Source organism: Raphanus sativus, chromosome 9, assembly GCF_000801105.2.
Source record: "Raphanus sativus cultivar WK10039 chromosome 9, ASM80110v3, whole genome shotgun sequence".
NCBI classification, from domain to species: Eukaryota; Viridiplantae; Streptophyta; class Magnoliopsida; order Brassicales; family Brassicaceae; genus Raphanus; species Raphanus sativus.
The window spans coordinates 33,391,399-33,414,621 of record NC_079519.1 but is presented as its reverse complement, the minus strand read 5'-3'; the positions used below and the strand labels follow the sequence as shown (position 1 = coordinate 33,414,621).

Below are 23,223 nucleotides of genomic sequence, written 5' to 3'. Positions count from 1 at the left end.
CTTTGACAGAGATCACCAAAATTACATATTACAAATATAACTAAAAATAAAAATTACAACGACAATCAAATTATACTATAATAGGAAATACAACTTCTTGAAGTTGACAACGACAATCAAATACTATAATAGTAATTACAACTTCTTAAATTTGAGTAGAACACTAAAACGTAATATATGAGTTTACTAAGAAAACTTCAAAAGTTTTATCTAAAAAAAAAAACTTCAAAAGAGTAATATAAACAAAGAATATAATATTGACGCATGGAAAGAAGCTACGTTGAAAACATTAGTCTGAATCTGGTAGAATATTTTTGGTAAAAATGTTAAAATTTACTATCGTTTTTTTTAACAGACTTACAATGAGTAATAATAATAGCAGAAATAACAACAAACTACAGAGCAACACTAAAATACTCACAACTTCTAAAAACCTAATAATGAGGATAGAAACCGGGTAGACACTAACACCACAAGCTTCAGAAAACACGTTCGGATACCATCAAGATAGATGCAAAGAGGACTGACTTCGATGATAATATGAATCACGAGCTGATAGAAATTTGATTGCCCAAAGCCTTTCTCTGTTAGATTGGTCCACACTCTGCACAGCTTTGCTAGATTTTCAATTTCGGGTGCAGCACGAGAACTCGATCACCTTAACACCTTTGCTCCATTTTCATTCAAATCAGTCATGTTCTCTCTTTTTTTTGACTAAGAATCAGTCATGTTCTTAGCAGCACCATTTTTTGGTTATCCGTTGTATCTTCTAACTTGTGATCGAATTACCCTTAAACATATGTGTGTTTTCTTATCTCATAGTACGTAGTATAAAGTAAAAGAAAGATGGTAATTTTATAACCGAAAGAGGAAGATTTAGAAGTATTCAATTATATCTTTGAAGAAAATTTAATAAATAATGTAAGCCTTAGGACTTGATTGACAGAGCATTAACATAAGCATTATGCCCGTTATTATCCAATCAACATTTATTATAAAAGCATTTAGAATATCATTTACAATATGATAATGTTCTCCAAATGCTTTTTGGTAGAGCATTTGTATTTAAAATATATAATTTTTTAAAAATAGTTATATATAATTAATTTATTTTATTTAATAATATGAAAATTATGTTATAATAAAAATATATTTTAAAAAATAAAAAATTGAGATTAAATATTTTTAAAAAATAAAAAAAAATATTTTAGAAAATAAAAACCTTTTAAAAGAAAAATATTTCACATTTAAAATATAATATAATCTATATAACTATAAATATATTCATTATTTTAAATAAAAACACAACTTAACATAATATATATTTATATATTATAAAATAAACATATCTATATTATTTAGAAACAAATAAATCACATGTCATATATTAATTTTTATGATAATATTATATATGAATCATTTACTGCTCTACCAACTAATAAATAATAATAATTTATATATAAATAATTATAATTTATATAGAAATTATATATAGTTAATTTATTTTATTTAATAATATTCAAAATTATTTTATATCCAAAAATAAATTTATATTTTAAATAATTTTTACATTTATTTTTTAAATAATAATATTTCACATCTAAATTTTATTTTTATAATTATATAAGTCATTATTTTTAATAAAAATATATTATAATATATATTATAATTTAATATATATTATTTTAAAATAAATATATTTTATACTAAAATTTATAACAATTTTAAAATTATATACTATTACTATTTTACCAATCATTTTATTAAAAACTTCAATAATAGCATACAACTTCTGCAGCATACTACCTCTACGACATACTGCTACTGATTCTTCATCAGCTGTACCAATCAAAGCGTTAGCATCACCATTTTTTCTATCATCACATCTTCCACAGCCGTAGTCAAACAAACAAGAGGTCGTCTAATGATCAAATTACCCTAAACCTCTTTGCTTTTTGAATCTCATATAGATGCAAAATGATAATTTGCTGAGGAAGGTTGACAGGTAACTCACTTATGGCTTCGAGGGTATTTTGATAAATAACATGGCATCTAATGGAATATAAGCCGTTTTAGGTAATATTCTGGTTCATAGTACGAGTAAAATGGAATTTTTCGTCTTAATTATATTATTACAAATTATGAGAAATTTTACCAAAACTATATTATAGCTGACAGTTCTACATCTATACTAATAAAAGTATAGTTTTGAGGCACCAGGGAGCGTCCACATCAGCGTAAGCTTATTCTATCGGAAGATGCTATGTGTCATTATTAATAAAATAAATAAATAAATAAGTAAGTAAATTTAAAATAGAAGTAAAAATATATAATAAGTAAATATCCAATATAAGAAATAGAAATATTACATTAAACATCTATCTAAAAATGTATAATAAAATAAATAATAAGTAAATATACAATATAAGGAAAAATATATAATAAGTAAATATACCAAATAAGAAATAGAAGTATTACATTAAACATTTATCAAAAAATGTATAATAAAATATATAATAAGTAACTATACAATAGAAAAAGAAATAGATAATAAGTAAATATACCATATAAGAAATAAAAACATTACATTAAACATCTATCTGAAAATGTATAATAAAATAAATAATAAGTAAATATAATATAAAAAATAGAAATATTACATTAAGCATCTATCGTAATATTGCAATTTGATATAAACGCAAAACAATTGAAACAGTAAATATACAATATAAGAAAAAATAATAATAAACAAATATACAGTTATTTGAGGCTTTAAGATGTATATTATAAATATACAATTGTATAGTAAAATAAATAACAAGTAAAAATACAATATAAGAAACATAACTATTACATTAAACATTCATCGTAATATTATCATTTGATATAAAATAAGAAAATTAAAAATAAGTAACTATACAATATAAGAAAAAGTAAATATACATTAAAATGAAAAAAACTAAATTAAAAATAAATCTGAAAATTGTATATAAAAATAAATAATAAATAAAATATCACTAATAGAAATATTATATTAAACATTTAACATAATATTAGAATAAGTAAATATAAAATATTAGAAAAATCAATAATAAGTAAATATACAATATAAGAACTAAAATATTACATTAAACATTCATCGTAATATTATCATTTGATATAAAAGCAAAAAAAATAGAATAAGTAAATATAGAATATAAGAAAAAAATAAAAACAAGTAGATATACAATTAAGAAATGAAAAAAAAATAAACATCTGTCTTAAAAATGTATAGTAAAATAAATAATAAGTAGAAATACAAATATAATTATTATACTAAACATTTATCATAATATTAGAATAAGTAAATATAAAATATAATAAAAATAAATAATAAGTATATATACAATATAAGAAATAGAAATATTATATTAACATCTAATGTAATATTATCATTTCATTCAAAAGCAAAAACAAAATAGAATAAGTAAATATACAATATAAAAAAATTAAAAAAATAAATATACAATATAAGAAACAGAAAAACTAAATAAACATATATCTGAAAATGTGAGTAAAATAAATAATAAATAAATATAAAATATAAGAATTAAAAATATTACATTAAATATAATTATAATATTAGAATAAGTAAATATAAAAATAAAAATAATACTAAGTAGATATACAATATAAGAAAAAGAAAAACTACATTAAACATTTATCTAAAAATTGCATAATAAAATAATAATAATTAAATATACAATATAAGAATATAAATATTACATTGAACATCTACAATTGATATAAAATCAAAATAATCATAATAAGTAATTGAAAAGAAAATAAGAAAAAATAGTAAAGATACAGAATAAGAAATAGAAAAAGTACATTAAATCTTAAGAATTTATAGGTTTACAATTTATTACTTCCAAATATTTTTATATGTAGATATAAATAAGAAAAAAACATACAATATAAGAAATAAAACATTACATTAAACATCTATCATAATATTATAATTGGATATAAATTCAAGAAAGATATAATAAGTAAATATACAATATAAGAAAAATAAATAAATCTAAAAAATGTATAGGTTTACGTTTTATTATTTTTAAATATTTTTATATGTAAATATAAATAATAAAAACAAACATACAATATAAGAAGAAGAAATATTAAAAAAAAAAGAAGTAGCAGAAATATTACATTAAACAAAAAATCATAATATAATTTGATATAAAATCAAAAAGCTATAATAAGTAAATATACAATATTAGAAATAGAAATATTAATATTACATTAAACATCTATCGTAATATTACAATTTTATATAAAAGCCAAAAAAGTATATACAATATAAGAAATGGAAAAAATACATTACACATCTATCTGAAAAAAATTATAGTTTTACATTTTTATTATATCTAAAAAGATTTATAAGTAAATATACAATATATAATATATAAGTAATTTTATAATATAAGAACAAATAAATAATAACTACATATACTATATAAGAAAAAAATATTGCACTAAACATATATCATAATATTTTCATTTGATGTAAAAGCAAAAATTTAGAATAAGTAAATATACAACATTAGAAAAATAAAAAATAAGTAAATATATAATATAAAAAATGGAAAAACTAAATTAAACATTTATCTGAAAATAGAATAAATAAATATAAAATATAAATAAAGCTAAATAATAAGTAAATATACAATATAAGAAATGAAAAACTACATTAAACATCTATCTAAAAATGTTTATGTTTTCTTCTCAGAATATATGTATAAATATACAATATGTGTAATTAGATACGTTTTGATATATGTTAATTCTTGGGCCATTATTTTTTATTTCCAGAAAAAATTAATGGTTAAGCACCAATATGTGAATTGAATGTTTGTGTGAATACATGAGTGATTTGTATTTATGGTTATCATAATAGAAAGTTTTCATATTTTAAGTTAAAATTATTGTATTGTATGTTGATGTGACTATTCTTTACGATGTTTGAATTTTTTTTGTTATTCATGTGCTTAACCGTAAATATAATACAATAATTTTAACTTAAAAATATGAAAACTTTCTATTATGATAACCATAAATACAAATCACACAAACATTCAATTCAGAATACAATGTCCAAAATAATAATTAGATAGTTAACATTTGAAAATAAAAAATAACCTGCGCGTAGCGCGGGGTTAACCTCTAGTGTCTTATAAAGATTTACATCTGATTGCATCAGCTAAGTCGTTTTATGCGATCTCTTCTTAACGGTATTCTTTGTGTTATGCTGAAGATCTTTTGTAATTTTTTTTTCTAATTTTCTGGATAATTTATTTTTTTTCGGGAATTGATACTAAAACATGTTCCTATAAAAATTGTGTTGTACATGATTTAAACCTCGGATTTGGATGTAGAAACCTTTAAACATTATCACTAGGTGACAGAGTTTCCACAAGGTAAAACGGGAATCTAAATTCATGTTTTCTGTCCTTTTTTATTTTGGGAAGATCTTTTTTTTTTTTGTCACTGAAAATATTACTTAGAGAAAATAAAGAGTCATGAAAACAGGGGCCTAGCCCAACCCAGGCCCATTACACAGAGAGTCTCAGAGAAGATTTTATTTTGGGAAGATCAAAATGGCATTTATGAATAGAATGCATAGAAAGTGAAGAGCGCACCAGGTAGATCTGTGAACCGGTTTTCGGTTAAATAGACAACGTTGCTGTTTCGGGTAATGACTTTCTACTTTGTTTGAATCCTTTAAAAGACTTTGGCTTATTTGCTCGGAATTTAGTATGCTATCTTCTTTTTTTATACTTTTCGGCTTTGCGTATTTAATGCTTTGGTCTTTTTAATGATTCCCTATAAATATCGACTTATTACCATATTTAGCTAAACATAATACTTGTCTGTCGCGATTTAAATATATGCTGGTTAGTGTGTCATTGAAAGGCATGCTCATTTGAATTAATTTGTTTTAGATTGTTAATATCTGGAGAAAATGACAGAGTTTACCATGGCTAACTCGGTGCTTGAATGAATCCAGTTAGAAAACATTTTTAGGTTCAGTTTTATTTCATGTGTTTGGTCAAATTTAAAAGTTCGTGGTGTGGTGTGAATGTGTGATGCATCATATAATAAAATTTGGATGGTATAAGCATCCATTAACCAAATATAATAATAATAATAATAATAATAATAATAATAATAATAAGCTATTTATCATTTCTTAAATGAAAAAACCTTAATTATTTCATCAATAAAACATGTAGCGGATTACAAACAATAGATAATAGTAGAATAAAACAAGAAAATTTGAAAAGTACACGAAATTTTAAAACAACAATCGTATTCAAGTGATAATTTAGAACATCGATTTAATAACGTGCTATCTCTAAGCACATTGGAAACCAGATGGAATCTTCGTACCACACTGGTTAAGGAGAACACTCAGTGAAATAGGAACATGAAGATTAATGCCAAGGACATTAGCCTTCAAAGCGGTGCAGAGACAGACCCCAGCATCGAGATTAGCTAGACCTTTGATAAGGGCGCAACATTCGGCCTTTTCTGGTAGAGAAACCTTAACCAAATTCAACACGTTGGCACATACCTTGAGTTTAAGAGCATCTTTGCAACTGGGTTTGGTGTAAGGAGACGACGGTGCGGGTTTCTTGTTGTGGCTTTTGGGCGGTGGTGGTGAACAAGGGGCCGTAGAACTGACCAAAGTGAAGAAGATGACATTCAAAACAAGGAGAAGAGCAATCTTAGAGTAAGCCATTGTTGAAAGAGTGAAGTTTTAAGATTTTTCTCTTAGAAAGTTATTTTTCTTTATCAAGCTTGTGATGTTGTGTGGAGTAAATGGAGAGAGTGGTATGGCTTTTATAGGCGAAGATTCAGATCGGCTAATGCGTTTTTAATTACAATTTGATGAGTGCTACGAAATGATATTATGTTCGATGAACTGTTCACGTGAAGTATTAATATATTTGGAGGTATAATTATTATGAACTGATTGATTTTACAAACTGTCAAGATATTAGGATAATTGGTCGTTGTAACATGCAAGAAATATTAAATTAGTAAATACTTATACAAGGCTTATATAACTTATATTAATAAATAATCTAAATAAAATGATAAGTATATTTTTACTTATATGTGACTGTAGTTCCGTTTTTTATTTTATTGTTTTTGTAGTCATGTAACATATTGTCTTACGATGTAAAAGTTAAATTTTATACCCTTTTAAATCTTTGACAGAGATCACCAAAATTATATATTACAAATAAAACTGAAAATAAAAATTACAACGACAATCAAATTATACTATAATAGGAAATACAACTTCTTGAAGTTGACAACGACAATTAAATACTATAATAGTAATTACAACTTCTTAAATTTGAGTAGAACACTAAAACGTAATATATTAACTTATATTAATAAATAATCTAATTAAAATGATAATTATAATTTTACTTATATGTGACTCTAATTCCGTTTTTGTTTTATTGTTTTGTAGTAATGTACTGTAACATGTTGTCCTTTTGCGTGAAAGCTAAATTTATGTCGTTTCTAATATTTGATAGAAATCACCGGGATTACAAATAACGGAAAAGCTAAAATAAAAATTACAACGACAATCAAATACTAGTAGAAAATACAAATTTCTTGAAGTTGAATAGAACACTAAAACTTAGAAAATGAGTTTACTAAGAAAACTTCAAAAGAGTAACATAAACGAAGAATGTAGTGCCGCCAGAGCCGTGCCTGAGTTTTCTAGGCCTAGAAGCCAAAAAAAAAAATTTGGCCCTTTAATATTACATTTGGTAAAATTTGTTTTGGGGGACGATCGAACCCAGCATCAAACTGAAAATATGTAACCTAAAGCCAACTGAACCAAGTAATTTTTTTAAAAAATGACCCCTAAAATCTATTTACCTACACCGGCCCTGAAGTACATGCTTGATGTGCTTATACTCAGGCACGGCCCTGAGTGCCGCATGAGAAGAAGCCACAGTGAAAACTTTAGTCCGAGTCTAGAAGAAAGTAAATAGCCCAAAGCCCACATCCTGCTCAGCTTTGCTAGATTTTCGATTTTGCAGGCTTGCAGCACAATTTTCTATATTCTTTTTTTCTTTAGGTGCAATAACACAAGCTTAATAATACCAAATAGTAGGTAACTTCTTCCTCGGTCGATGGATTTGTAAAACAACAAGAAATATGATATAACCCAGTTCAAAATTAACTGCAACTGCATAGAATATGGAGAACTCTAGAATATGACATCTCAAATTTAAATACAACTAGGGTCGGCCCGCCCTACGGGCGGGATGTGAACTATAAAATAATTTCAACGGTTAATATACAAATTAAAAACATTAAGATCTAGATACTGTAATTTTAGGCATGTATATCCGGATCCGGACCAGTTATATATTTTTTAAATATTTAAACATAATTATATCTATATATGTATACTATAAATATTTAGTTTAAAATGTCTATTTTTATTTTGTTTAACATTTAATATATACTTATTTTAATGTGATGTGTTCTAATTTTATTTGATGTATATGTTGTGAGACCATACTATTATAATTATTATTTATATTTTTTGTTGTGGGTTTTTAGTTTGATGAAAACATAATTTTATTACAATTGACCAATTTTCCTATACAGTATAGTTTTATTTTAGAAATGAGAATATCCAAATATGTTTTATTTGTTTATTTATATTTGATCTAACTTGTATTGTCAATGTTTTTCCCTTTTATATCATCTATATCATTCACAATGTGTAATTATAAAGATCTATACATCATATAAGTTTTTTTATTCTACTTCATCTATTCCTATTCCTAGAAGAAATAAGATTAATCTTCTATGTCATTTGATTGGATTTTGTAAGTTATTCTATAACAGTGATTTATATTTATATTAAAGTTTATTAATATTTTTAAAAGCATTAATACATATAGAACTTATAGAAATTTCATTTGTGAATACATAGTTAAAATATAATATATATTTTTAAATTACTTTTGTTTGTATTTATAATCATACATTTGCAAGTTAAACTATAACCATAAAATAAATAATTATATTCCACGAACGGATTATGAGCCTCACAAAATTTGGAGTATTTTAAAGCTGGAAAAGAAAAAGAAAATTTGTAGTATCTTATATATTTGATAATATATCCAAGGTTTGAGAATACCCATAAGCGTATAGACATTGTATAGTCAGAAAGCTTGAAGTTGTGGTTGCTCCGGGTAATGCCAATGGTCGCTGGCCTCACCTGCTCGCCGACGAATAGCTTGCTAACCCCACAAGACGCTGCCTTTTTCAGAGAGATGAAGAGATCGTGATCTCCGGAAGATTATAGATTTTGCCGGAAACGACGCATCGAAGGTTTATATATATAAAGATCTAGCAGACGAAGAGCGCAATAGGTTGATTCGTAGTGGGATGGAGAATAAAGACGATTTAAGATTAAACCACAAACACCGTTACAGAATCTAGAAAGTCTCAGCGCCAAATGAAAACAGACGAAAAACACGAAGGAGAACATCTGTTTAGAGATTCCGTAGAACAGTGTCGATGGGCCTAGTGCCGAAGAGCATTTCATTTGCGCTGGACGAAGCCCACTGCGAAGCCCATTTCGAGAGAACAAAGTTTAAGTGATACGGTGCGTATCTGATGTGTCAACTCGTGAGACTTCTAATTTCTGACGTGGACGCTGATGTGTCAGTAGGAGAGATTCAACTCTCTTTTATATTTAAATACAATATTATGACGTATATATCAATACCATTAAAACAAGATCATTCCTGAATTATACCTTTAATAAATATTTTAAGTTTTCCAAAAATATCCTTAATGACATGAAAAAACAAAAAAAATCATTAATGGCATTAGTGTCTTTTGATTTTATGGGTCTATTTCAACATTTAGATGGACTTGCTAACTAACTAAATGGGTTATGTTTTTATATAATCAAATTCAAATTCCATAAACCGGTATTCAAATTCCATAAAAATATAAAAAGTTAAGTTAAGTATTCTAAATGTTTATTAAACATAAAATATATACATATCCAAACTATTATTTTATGTTTTAAATATATTTAGAAAGTATTAACTTTAGTTTTATATATTTTTATTTTATTAGCTAATATATTATTATAAGTTGATATTAGAGATTGAAATTTTGTAACTACACGGGATAAGACTTAATCAAAAATATTATTGGCCAGTTTATATGTTTAGCAATATTTTATATAAATTATAAATCTTTAAAATTATATAATAGCCCAAATAAAAATTTCGCATAACAATGTTTTGAAAACTGACCCGAACACTGAACCGGATAATTTACCGGGTTACTGGGTCATTCAGTCGACTGCAGGTAAACCGCGGGTGAACCGCAGATTAATAAATGAATTAATTTTATTATATAATAATATATTAGCTAATAAAATAAAAAAAATAAAAATATATAAAACTAAAATTACTACTTTCTAAATATATTTAAAACATAAAATAATAGTTTGGATATGTATATATTTTATGTTTAATAAACATTTAGAATACTTAACTTAATTTTTTATATTTTTATTTTCATGTGAGATACAACTAAAAAAATATTCTACTGGTTCAACCGATAGTTCAACTGGTACCGGGTTTTGGGCTTTAGTGGGTTTGAGCGGGTTTTTGCGGGTTTTTAAATTTTGGGGTTTTTTACAAAAAGCACGACGTCAATTTATTTTGGATCACCGGGTTTTCCGGTTCAACCGCGGATCCGGATCGGATTTCAAAATACTGGATAAACTATTGTTTAACTTATTTACAAACATAAAACGGTTGTGGTGCATTTTAAATTTCGTCATACTATACGCACTATAACAAACCCACATAATTGAAACTTGATCATGTTTCAGTTTATATAATTAAAACGAAGAATTATCAATCTTTTATATTGAAAAAACAACAGAAAAAATACCCGCCCTGTTAAGGGCGGGTCAGAATCTAGTATACATATTAAATTAATTATTGTATGAAATATTATCAAATGCACACATGTGAAAAAGAGAAGTTGGTGGTAATTAACAAAGAGTTAGAAGAGAGTGACATACATTTTTTCTTTGCAAACTCATTTTACTATTTAAATAGTGACATACATTTTTCAACTTTCAATATATAACTTTAAGGAATGTAGTATTAAGAAAAAATAGAAAGAAAATTATCAAAAATTAGAAAACTTGATAACAGTGACATGGAAACATTTGAGTTAGCATCTCAAGTTCGAATCCCCCTTTGAACTTCCAACTTTTTTTTATTTTGTGCACTCACTAGAAAATGATCCTGGCTTCGCTCCTGTTTGAGAGAAATAAAATACAAAACAGTTCCATATGATGGAAAATGAAAGTGATGCACCAACGAAAACGAACAACGAGAAATTAAATGATGATAAAATGATAAATAAAATTAGATGTAAATTATTTCACATACTATATATATTAACAAGAAGTAAGAAAAGGTTACAACTCAAATGGGGTCAACTTCTAGACTTATAGTTTAATTTAAGAACTCACAACAAGTGTTCTAATATATTTTCTTTTGGGTCTACTCGTATATACTCCTACAGAGATTTGGAAAAGCAAAGACAGAGCAGAGCCGGTCAAATTCGGATATAGAGTTACTTAATCAAAATTAAGCTTAAAATGTTTGAGAACTGTATAACCGGTTTACATGGGCCGAGCCACATTGGTAGAACTTTCATTTTTCGCTTGAGTTCCGAAAGGCGAAAGCTAATCACTATTTCCAACCTAACTCGTTCTCGGTTATTTAAAAAAAAAGCGAAATCAACAATGGACCAATGGATTTCGTTTGGGATATTAGCTTTAACGGGGAACCGGAATATCCGGTGACTTCACTATCTGAAATAACCAAGGAAAACAGTTGTCTGAAATAACCAAGGAAAACAGTTGTCTTCCCAGACACTTACCACGTGTATTAACGGTACAGAAGTACAGAAGTGTCATCACGTTCCGGCTTTCTGTTTTAAGTGACTTTAATACCCTCCGTTATTACAGTAATTTTCAGTTTTAAGGGAACACGTTATGGGAAACGCCGTTTCAATGGGTTGGCAGCGTTCGGTTGAACCACCTAAAAAGTAGAAACCACCACTTTCTTTCACACTTATGCTAGTTCCCTTTATTTTTTGTTGGGAATAGTATTTTCTTATGAAACATTTGAATTTTATAATAATAGTTTAATATAAGGCTGATTGGCACTATTACATGTCGATGAGATTATTGCTACGAATAGTTACAATCATTTGAATTTTTTTGAAAAATCCCTTCTCAATTGGGTTATTTGAGTTGACGACCAAAATAAATCGATTCCAATTTCCAATCGCAACAACAACTGCGGCAGTCACGAGCGTTCATTTAACATATATGTGGGTTGAGAAGAACTTCCGAACCTTCCCAATCCACCACCTATTATCTTTTTTTTTTTTTAATTGAATTTTTAAACTATAAACGGCTTTTGCGATATCCTTTTTTAAATTACGGCAGCCACTAAAGTATAAAGCTATAAATTATATATTCCTAACAATTTTTTTTTCCGGTTTCCCAAGTTACCTCCTCTCTCTCTAGGTCATTCTCTCTCCTCTACGCCGGAAAATCGATTTCCTCCGGTTGCTAACCGTTTTTTGGATTCAGTTTCTAGCCGAGGATAAGCTTTTATTTATTATATCCTTTCCTCTGGTGGATAAGTGTATGTGTTGATTTTCGACGTTTCGTCATTGACTCAGCAGCTACGCGGCGAATCGGGATCTCCGCGTTTGACTCGGTCCTCGCTCGTTTCCGCCGCGTTTTCGTAGAATGTGGCTTCCCTTATTCGCATGCCAGGGCTTTTATATTTGAATTCGCAGCTTCGTGATCGTGATATCTAGGTTTTCGTCTTCTGTTCTCTCCTTGTTGCGGTTGGTTGGTTTTTGCAATCCGTCGCGGGAAAACGGTGGCTCGCGGTGGTGGCAGGATTACGTTATGCTATGGTGAGATGATTTCTGGATCAATTCCGCTTTGAATTTCTCGTGAATTTTTGCTGTTAACGATTTAGCTTAGATCAGATCTCGTACATTGCTCGAATTGCTGGTTTTTCGTGATCTCATCTCTGCTTCGCGAATGGGATACTATAGTCATCTCGCACGCGTTTTCTTTCTAATTTTGAATTCGCACGTGTGAATTTTTGAGGTTTGACGAGCTCTGTTGAAACGGCGACGAATCTTTTAGGTCAAAACGATTGTGTGTTGTAGAGGAAGTTCTCGATGGTTTGTTTCTTCGACGGTGGTGTTGAACTTTGAAACGGTCACGTTGTTTGACTTTTTTTGTTTTTAGTCAAAGAGATAAGGAGGCCTTTTTTATGTGGTAGTGAAACTATGTTGACTGTTTCCATTTTTTTCTGTGTTCACTTAGTGTGAATGGTGGACCTATTTGTACTTCCTTGACTCTCTCTCTCTATATATATATGTAGAAACTTGGAAGCTTTTTGATGTTTGTCTTTAGTTTAATGTTTGTTGACACAAAATGTTTTACCAGGGGGCGGAGAGGAGAAACTACTTGTCGAAAGAGGCGGCTATTAATGGGTTAGAGTATCTCAAACGCAAAAGGCTTCAGAAAACGAGATCAGGCGCTGTCAATGGAACAGTAGGTCGTCTCAGCGCAATGGCTAGAAGCGGTGGTGATGATGCTACGAGGCCATCTTCAGCGTCATGCGGAATGAGAGTATCTACTGGCAAGGGTGCCTTTTTTAAGGAGGAGAGGTTTGAGACAGATGATGATGTTAAGTGGACCGAGAGGCTTCCTGAATGTCCTGTATACAGACCGACGAAGGATGAGTTTGAGGATCCTTTGACTTATTTGCAGAAGATTTTTCCAGAAGCTTCAAAATATGGTATTTAATTTTATTGCCTGCATATGTTTAGTTGAAGCCATTGATTTGTGTTGAGTTCAATATTAAGCTTAAGAGTGTGGTAAATGGGAAAACATGTTCTGTAGGAAACAATATGGTAAATATTATATCCCTTTATTGGTGTTTTAACTTTGATCAATCTCGTTTACAGGTATTTGCAAGATCATATCTCCTTTGACAGCAACAGTACCTGCAGGCGCTGTGTTGATGAAAGAGAAATCTAATTTCAGGTTCACCACCAGAGTACAGCCTCTTCGACTTGCTGAGTGGGATTCTGATGATAAAGTCACGTTCTTCATGAGTGGGAGGTTTGTATTTAACCCTGAATTAATTTTTTTTAGCTCTATATCTTCACCTTATAGTTCTTATTTGATTAATCTGTAAATTACTCAGGACTTATTCATTTCGTGACTACGAGAAAATGGCGAACAAGGTATTTGCACGTAGATATTGCAGTGGTGGCTCTTTGCCCGACTCATTCTTGGAGAAAGAGTTCTGGAAGGAAATCGCGTGTGGGAAGACTGAATCAGTTGAGTATGCGTGTGATGTAGATGGTAGCGCGTTTTCATCTGCACCAGGTGACCCACTAGGAAGCAGCAAATGGAACTTGAATGTATTGATTTACACTACAACTTGAGCTTCTCTGTATTATTGGATAAGCATTAAGGAAAACATTTGGTCGGTCATTTAAATTTGGTACTTATATGTCTTATCTTTCTCTTTTTTCAGAAAGTTTCAAGGCTGCCGAAGTCTATTCTGCGCCTTCTTGAAACATCCATTCCGGTATGTTACAGGATAGTACACTTACATCAAGGTCGCACAAGAAGCTTCTGTTTAACCTCTTGGATTTACTTGTTTCAGGGAGTCACTGAACCGATGCTTTACATCGGAATGCTGTTTAGCATGTTTGCCTGGCATGTTGAGGATCATTATCTGTACAGGTAAGTTCAATAAATTTTAACTCAGTATGTACATGGCCATATAAAGTATCTTGATCTGACCATTTTTTTTTACCTTACAGCATCAATTATCAACATTGTGGAGCATCAAAAACTTGGTATGGTGTTCCAGGTTCCGCAGCTCTAAATTTTGAAAAGGTGGTTAGAGAGTGCGTGTACAGTGATGAGATCATGTCAACCAATGGGGAGGATGGAGCCTTCGATGTGCTTCTAGGGAAGACAACTATATTCCCACCAAAGATTCTGTTGGATCATGATGTGCCTGTCTACAAGGCTGTACAAAAACCTGGAGAGTTTGTTGTCACATTCCCCAGAGCTTATCATGCTGGGTTCAGCCATGGTATAACCAAATTTATTCTGAATCTTACATTTTTATTTATCAGAGAGTTGTTAATCATATTCATCTGAAACTAAAAAATATTGTAGGGTTTAACTGTGGTGAGGCAGTGAACTTTGCGATGGGTGACTGGTTTCCTTTTGGAGCCATTGCTAGTTGTCGGTATGCTCATCTAAACAGATTGCCATTGCTTCCTCATGAAGAACTGATATGTAAGGAAGCAATGCTCTTAAACTCATGTCCCAAACCCGAGAATCTGGATTTCATCACACCTGCGGAATTGTCAGGACAACGAAGCGTCAAGACTGCGTTTGTGCAACTGATTCGTTTTCATCATCTGGCTCGATGGTCTCTGATGAAGTCAGGATTATGCACAGGCCTTATCTCGAATACATACGGAACCATTGTTTGCAGTTTGTGTAAACGGGATTGCTATTTGGCGTTTATAAACTGCCAGTGTTACTCACATCCCGTCTGTCTCCGTCATGGTAAAGCTTTTTGTTTTGCTATCTCTATCAACACATAACCTTCCCCACTGTTTTTTTTAACTAATTGGTGGTGTTATTGTGTAGATGTTAAAAAGCTTGACCTTCCATGCGGGAAAACGAGAACTCTGTTCTTGAGAGATAACATTCAAGTCCTGGAAGCTGCTGCAAAGAAGTTTGAGGAAGAAGGTGGAGTTTCAGATATGATTACAAGGGATGAAGATTTATATGCATATCCATCGTCAATCAAACTTGCAGCTGCAAAAGAAGATGGATATTCACGGTATTCCACTATATACTTCGACTTCAATACCGAGTTAGAGATGGCATCTGGAAACCATGTCATGAACTACGAAGCGAATGCTTCTTCATGTATCTCTTCTGTTGCTGATGATTATGAATGCTCAACGGCGGCTGATTACGTAAGTTTCTTACCAAGAACTCACAACAAACGCTCTTTAACCGTCTCTTTCTTTCTAATATTTAAATTCTGCTTCTCGTTACAAAAGCAGGTGAATAGACGAGCTAACTGTAGTAGCAGTAGTGATTCTAAGCTCTCTGAAGACGTAGCAAGCAGCAGTAACAAGAAGTCTCGGTTCTTCTCTGCGGTTCAAGATGAAGTACTAGTTACGTATCAGGAAAGTGACGGTTCTGATTCCGAGAGTTTCAGAGTGAAACGACGTTCCTCGCTGAAATGTGAGAATCGATCAGTTGTTCTGGAGAGGAGAGACTCTGGGCATCATCAGGTACTGAAAATCACATAATCTCTACTATTTTACTGTCTTCATTTATTATTCAGCAAACCCTGAGATTCTTGTATGTTTCGTGTTTATTAAATGAAAATAGGAACATAAAAGATTAAAGAGATCACAGAAGTACCACGAAGGAAGATATAGTAGTAGCAGTAGTAGTAGCAAGGAAGAAGTGGTAATTTCAAAAAGAAAGGTAACTCATGAGCAGCAGCAAAGTGACGTGAAGAAGATTGAGAATCATTTTGGTGGTGGGTTTAAACGTTTGAAAGTGAAAGCCATAACGTGACACCCTCCACTTCCTCCTAACTACAATTTTATCTCTAACAATACAAGGTAAAAAGGGAATCAAAAGCAAAATTAACTGATGTTGCTATTATTTTTGTGGGAGAAGAAAGAAGGGGATAACCAACCAACACTATTGGGTTTGTTTTTAGGATTTTACCAAATCTTTGATTCTTTGTGTACATGATGATCTCTGTACACCTTTAAAACTCTTCCTATTCCTTCTTCTTTCATCTTACGATGTAAATCTCTTATTTTGTTTTGGTTATTACTGGTCAAGTGTCAACAGAAAAGGCTAGTTTTTTTCTTTCTTCATAACAATGGCTTTTGTTATTGTTGATATGATTCAGAGAGAGAGCTTCATAATCAAATTCATCTTCATACTCTATTATCATTACATATATCTCATCTTACCAATCATTTCTCCTTTCAAAGATGCCTAAGAGGGATCCATCCGCACCATTGAGGCTCATACGAACGCCCATATGAAAAAGTTTTGGAGTGATATCTGGTTTGAGTTTGCATGGAAGATTTGGTTACGGGACTTAGCATTACATGAGATTCACAAGACCCTAATATGGGAGACACTAATATTCGACGGAGGCTATCACTTTTTACATGCAAAACATAAACTTTGTATTTGAACTATGAAGTGTATGAGATGTTCGTCATAGGCTGTTTTCAATTAGTGAAGATGATGTTTAATACCAACAAAATAATTGGTTTTGCTTTTTTACATGGAAGAATTTCAACAAAGTAAAGAGTTCTTTCTTCACTTCATAATCCAACAATATTTCAATATATATAAGAAAATCACAAAAGCGGATAAGCTTTAATGCAGTGTTAAAAGTTCTACTTCTGCTATTGGTTTATGTTTTTGTTCTTGGCTTTTTGAATAGTTGGTCAGTTCTAAAAGGTTCTAACTACAGTTGCTGAGTAGAGTATCGGTTTGTGTATAGTCGGAAAATTATTGTGAATTCCTGCTCGTACATTGTCCGTGGTTGGCTTGCTAAATATAATCTTTGATCATGGACAAAGAGTATAAGGGCGATTCAATTACTGAGCCGTCCTTTGAATGAAAAGAAAGGTCTGTCAGCGGAGTATAACAATCTCTTGAGAATGGATCTTGCGGGATCTACTTGTTTACACAAAAATGTCTCTTTGTTCCGGAAACTAATATTACTCGTTTTATTTAGATAAATGGTTTTGGTTTTAGTTTTGGAGTCATCCTACTAATAAAAAAACATATAGTACTAAAAGCTTTCGGATTGTTTATGTTTGAATTTGCTAGCCTAACTAAACAAAATAAAATACCTGATAATGTATTAAAACCGGCGGAAACTGTTTTGTAAAAAACACCAAAATAATCAGCATTGGTATTCAATTTCCATAAAAGATCCAGTTAAAGAAGGCCTAGAGGCTACGTACATTATTGAGCAACCCAGTTACTCTTAACTTACCATACCACATAGGATAATCTTTAATCCATGTCTTAATTAATTATTCTCTTTTCAACATCTTTGTAAAAGCTACAGGAATCTGAATCAAATTAGTTAAAAACTCGTTGCTTTTTATAAACGGAGATATCTGAGGCGTTGATCTTTCTTTGTATCCTTCATCGCAAGCATCCATGCTCTCCATCCCAAGAGTCATACGACTGATAAGGTCATTGTAATCACGATCTTTAAAGGTCTCCATAGCCAAGCCCAATATCTGAACAGTGCTTGAATAATCGCTGAGACACTCCATTACCAGCATGTCATTGTCCTTGGGATACTTCTTCGCGTCAAAATCCTTCTTCATCTGTGCGTGCACTCTCTTCGTTTTCGTCCTAGCGTTCTTCATCGACGCGAAGACTAGCTCGCTGAGATTTTTTGCGGTTTGGCACTGCCGACACCCTTCGAGAGACTTGAGGCAGAAATCGAGTTTGAGTACTTTTCGGTTTTTTCGCTGCAGCTTTCTTGCAAGAATCTTGAATGAGAGATTTTGCTGTTGCGAAAACGTGTAAGAGGAGAAAGCACGTAACTAGGTAAAGCAGAAATTTCATTTTTTTATATTCTCCTTTTATATTGTTTGTTTTCTTTGGGAGAAGCAGAGGATATGGTGAGAAGAATAGATTGTTAGAAATACGTTTTAAACGTTGTGATCCAATTTATAATTCATGTCACGCTTTTTTAGAGGGCTCATGTCACGCTTTACCACTCCACTTACGTCGTACTCGTATGACCTATTTGTTCGTTTTGACACTCTCCCTCTTTACTTCATTTCTTGCCTTTATTTAGAAACAAAAAAACTTTAAAAAGCTAATACGTAGATGCTTAGTAAAATAGATATTGTACATAGAACAATACTTGGGTTCACCCCTGAGGTGAACCTCTCTAATTCACCCCACTTCTACACACTAATCAAATTGCCACATAGGATTAGTTAAAAAAAATTAAAACTTAGAAGAAAAAAAGGAAAAAAGCTTAAGAAAAAAAAGACATCAATTTAACGATGGTGGCTGTTTCTTCCAACACAGAAGTTTGTTCTCAATCCCTAAAACACTAAATCCAAAACACTAAACCCTAAACCCCTGAGTAAACGTTGAACCCTTGGGTAAAGAGATATTCCAAGAGTTTAAAATTTATCTAAGGGTTCATGGTTTACCTAATAATTTAGGGTTTAGTGTTTAGTATTTAGAAATATTATGTCCAAGCAAATTCTAATTATGTTTTGGCTTTGGATGAACATGGTTTGATTTAGTTTGGTTTGGAGAAGGAGAAATCGAAATATGGTTTGAAAATATATAATCAAAGACTCAATTTGACAAACCCTTGTACTCCCGTAAGCATAAGCCATGAAAAGAAGAAGAGTCCATAGACAGCATAACAGGTTAGATGAAACAACTAGAACCTCTGTTTGAACAAGCTTCTGTGTTACTTGAATCTCTGTGTGAAACCTACAATCTTTGTATTTTAGGGATTGAGAACAAGTCTCTGCGTTAGAAGAAATAGCAGACTACGGCGGCGTCTTTTTTTTTAAGCTATTTTCCTTTTTTTCTAAATTTTAATTTTTTTTATTAATTTATGTGGCAGTTTAATTAGTGTGTAGAAGTGAAGTGAATTAAAAAAGTTCACCTGAGGGGTGAATCCAAGTATTGTTCTTGTACATATATATATATACTCAATGCTTTAAGAAATTTCATTTATGAAATTTTAAAATGAACAAGAAATTAAAAAAAAGAGTTGAACTGATAAATTAGTTTATAATTTTCATATCATTTTATGTTCATCAAATTCTTTAATTGTTTATAAAGTATTAATACTTGTTCTCAAAATTGCGTAGTTAACTTCCTCTCAGCGACAACAAGAGCGAGTTATTACTCTGATCATTACTACAACTTGAAAAAAAATGGAAAATACTTTTCTTTTGAAAGAAAATCATTTTAAGGTTAATCTAGGATATTTTTCTTTTTTTTTCTTGAATTTAAAAAACAAAATTTTGAAACGAGTTGTGGAGACCTTAATGAATATATATTTAGAAAATCTTACAGAATTTAAGTTAAATGTAAATTTAGTAAGATATTTTTAAATTTGTATAACATATTCCTAAAGTTTTGAAAGACCTTAGTGAATTTGATATCTAAATTTCATAAAATATTATACATAATTAAAATCATATTCGTATATTTTATAGTGATAGTATTTGCAAGAAAATTAACACAATTAGGAAATTGCAAACCAGTGATTTTTTCCTTCTTAGAAAACAGTGAACATACAACTTTGACACTTCGATGTGTAACTATTATTTTTATCTATATAACTTTAATATAACAATTTGCATTCTCATGAGCAGAAACATACAATTATGCTTATAATACGTAGCTTAAAAACATATATACCAATTAACAAAACCTTTGTCCTCCTCAATGAAAATACTATTATTAGCATCGCCCTTAAAGACGATCATGCATGTTTGTTTGCTTATACGTTGAGATTGTTGAAGTGGTCGCACCTACGTCTGACTTCTCCTTCTCCATCGCCCTTAACGCCGACCGTACCCATTTTCTCCATCGCACGCGCGAAATCCTCAAAGAATGCTTTCTCGTTGGTTGCGTAAAGCTCAACGAACGGTTTCGTGCTATTGTCTTTAATAAGGAGGTGGTCGGAAGCTAACAACCCTAGTCCCCGTTTTAGGTTCTTGAAGTACATGTTGTCGAATTTTCCTGGAGTCATCACGTCGTTAAACGCCGCGATTGTGTCATCCACTGTGTGGTTTTTGCATAGTTTTTTAAGAGCGGTTGCGAATCGCGGATTGATTTCTGGATCAGCTTTTGATCCATAGAGACGGTCACTAAACTCTTTGCAGTGAGAAAATCCGATCGTGTGAGCTCCACTTAATGCTACCATCTCACGTAGACTAAACCCGTTTTTCATGAACATTCCGTGGATGTCATGGACCGTCTGGTTAGGCATTGGGACATTTCCTCGGACTTTATGGGCCTTGGATTCGAGTCCATCTTTACGACCAAGCTTTACGTCGAAGTAAGGTCCTCCTACCATTGTGACAAGGTCACGCGTAGCCTGTGCTAAAATATCAGCGCATGACACAACACCAGGACAAGACAGCTCTAGAGCTGTCTTGATGCGGTTGACAATGTCGAAAGCATCTCCTGGGAGGGAGTCGTTGAGATCATCATCACGTTCGGCTTTGTTAAACGAGTTGGTGGCTATCAAAACCGATGCATCGCAGCCTTCAAGGAAACAATCGTGGAAAAAGAGACGGAGCGTCCCTGCCGCAGTTGTTGGTTGTTGAGCTTGCTTCGATGTAACGGCTTCACGCACGATTTTGTTGAAATCAGGGCATGTTTTTTGGTAGTAATCCGTTCTCAAGATAGCTACATCAGCCGATACGGCTGGTGCAACAACGAGACAAATGAAGAGAACGAACACCGAGGGACGCATATTTGATGTTTGCAAGAAGAAATGGGAGTTCAAGTTGAGAGAGAGGTCTACGAGGTAGACTTCTCTACGATCGATCTTGGTCGAAAGCAATGAGAAATGAAGAAGAAAGAAAAGGCTTTGCGGCTATTTCATGGCTTAGGAGGTTACCAAGTCGAAGCTACGTAAATGGATTGTTTTTATATGTAAAGTGTGGTTGTTGTTTTTTTTGGTTTTTTGTTTATTTCTATTTTTGAAATCTAACTATTTTTTGTATGGTTTAAGTTGCTTATGAATTTGGTTCTTGATTTGTTTTGCCATATATGAATACTGGCATAAGAAAAGGGAATGCAGGAAATTTTGGTTTTTGTTATATACAAATCTTGAACTCTGAACTTGTTAAACAGAAATTGATTGAGTTTCATTACGTTCGATGAACCTAGTATTGTCATAATTATAATGATATATATGATAAACCCTATAAGCAAAATATAATATTCTTTCGAAAAATACAAATACATATAATAGTGTTCATCATATATATTTTTAGCACTCAGGTTTAACTGCGACGAGGGACAATGATTCATATACAGTGCCGGTCTTCAAAGATTCGGAATGCAATAGGTAAAAGAGAAAATTGAGATCCTCAATAGTTCACAATTATTTATCTTTATACCCAGAACTTATCCTAACACATTAATAATATCTATTGTTGTTTCTCTTACTTTTCATATGAAAATAAAAATGATATCTAAATTTATGTTTTTCTATTTAGAGTGGTTCCAACGTTTTACTTATTCTTCTAAAAATTACATATGTTACATCGAAGTCTTTGGATCTTTCGTTATTGGTTCTCTTAACCACAACTCCTAACCGTTATGTATTTGAGAATCCTCGTTTTACAGTTATAAGAGATGAGGATGCAGTTGAGATCGAGTCTTCAAACTCATTCATCTTAACTAGAGGAGGTAAGAAATCAAAACCTCCTATCAAATATGAAAATATGGAATGAAAAGTGATATCAAACTTATGGTAGAATTGAAATTTCTCCAAAAAAAAAGAACAATAAATTAAAGGGTAATTCTCTTAAATAATATTTTTAATTTTTTTTATTAACTGAATTCCTAAAAGAAAATGACTGAAAGAAATTTTATTAAAGAGGTAAAAGACTTTTCAACTCTTAGTTTATAAATATAAATAGTTCTTTAAATAAACAATAATAAAAATTATAATTTTTGAAATATATTGTTCCAAAATTCAAACTTTTTATAATTTTTTCGATTCTTTTCTTTCAAATCTTTTTTTTTGAAATTCAACACTAGTTCTAAAATTCTCATTTTCAAATTTTAATATTCATTTATTTTAAAAAATTAACAATCCTATTCTCGAAGCCTACCTTTCAACTTTAAATTCTAATTCTAAATTAATTAACTCTAAAGATATAAATGTCTATTTGCTTTTTAATAAAACTTTTTGATTATTTTCTTTCTAGATGACT

General features: G+C 30.7%; 3 protein-coding genes and 1 pseudogene across 5 annotated transcripts; 1 reads left to right on the top strand and 3 right to left on the bottom strand.

Annotated features, from left to right (window-relative positions):
• Nucleotides 1-6,232: 6,232 nt before the first annotated feature.
• LOC108826550 (14 kDa proline-rich protein DC2.15-like) lies at nucleotides 6,233-6,852 on the bottom strand. The gene has a single exon (XM_018599924.2). It carries the CDS (start codon nucleotides 6,782-6,784, stop codon nucleotides 6,398-6,400), a length of 387 nt encoding a protein of 128 aa, XP_018455426.1. The 5' UTR covers nucleotides 6,785-6,852; the 3' UTR covers nucleotides 6,233-6,397.
• Nucleotides 6,853-12,652: 5,800 nt separating this feature from the next.
• On the top strand, nucleotides 12,653-16,919 carry LOC108832712 (lysine-specific demethylase JMJ13-like). Of its 3 annotated transcripts, XM_056995172.1 has the most exons (11): nucleotides 12,653-13,071; nucleotides 13,616-13,970; nucleotides 14,140-14,296; nucleotides 14,382-14,601; nucleotides 14,718-14,771; nucleotides 14,850-14,929; nucleotides 15,010-15,287; nucleotides 15,374-15,772; nucleotides 15,857-16,191; nucleotides 16,279-16,515; nucleotides 16,616-16,919. In XM_056995172.1, the coding sequence occupies exons 1-11, from the start codon at nucleotides 13,069-13,071 to the stop codon at nucleotides 16,805-16,807; spliced, it is 2,310 nt and encodes a 769-aa protein (XP_056851152.1). In that variant the 5' UTR covers nucleotides 12,653-13,068; the 3' UTR covers nucleotides 16,808-16,919. The 3 variants fall into 3 exon arrangements, with proteins under 3 accessions (XP_056851152.1, XP_018461668.1, XP_056851151.1); XM_018606166.2 differs by lacking the exon at nucleotides 12,653-13,071 and having other exon boundaries at nucleotides 13,402-13,970; nucleotides 16,282-16,515; XM_056995171.1 differs by lacking the exon at nucleotides 12,653-13,071 and having other exon boundaries at nucleotides 13,402-13,970.
• Nucleotides 16,920-18,166: 1,247 nt separating this feature from the next.
• LOC108832713 (pectinesterase inhibitor 12-like) lies at nucleotides 18,167-18,850 on the bottom strand (annotated as a pseudogene).
• A 1,668-nt stretch (nucleotides 18,851-20,518) lies between these two features.
• Nucleotides 20,519-21,900, bottom strand: LOC108826458 (peroxidase 65). The gene has a single exon (XM_018599839.2). The coding sequence runs from the start codon at nucleotides 21,747-21,749 to the stop codon at nucleotides 20,769-20,771; it is 981 nt and encodes a 326-aa protein (XP_018455341.1). The 5' UTR covers nucleotides 21,750-21,900; the 3' UTR covers nucleotides 20,519-20,768.
• Between the last annotated feature and the right edge of the window lie 1,323 nt (nucleotides 21,901-23,223).

Bases quoted from the DNA above. Each gene is read 5' to 3' on its own strand.
- LOC108826458 (XM_018599839.2), bottom strand. From the start codon at position 21,749: ATGCGTCCCTCGGTGTTCGTTCTCTTCATTTGTCTCGTTGTTGCACCA.
- LOC108826550 (XM_018599924.2), bottom strand. From the start codon at position 6,784: ATGGCTTACTCTAAGATTGCTCTTCTCCTTGTTTTGAATGTCATCTTC.
- LOC108832712 (XM_056995171.1), top strand. From the start codon at position 13,604: ATGTTTTACCAGGGGGCGGAGAGGAGAAACTACTTGTCGAAAGAGGCG. The intron at 15,288-15,373 runs GTATAACCAAAT...AAAATATTGTAG, and splicing joins TCATGCTGGGTTCAGCCATG to GGTTTAACTGTGGTGAGGCA. The intron at 15,773-15,856 runs GTAAAGCTTTTT...GTTATTGTGTAG, and splicing joins TCCCGTCTGTCTCCGTCATG to ATGTTAAAAAGCTTGACCTT.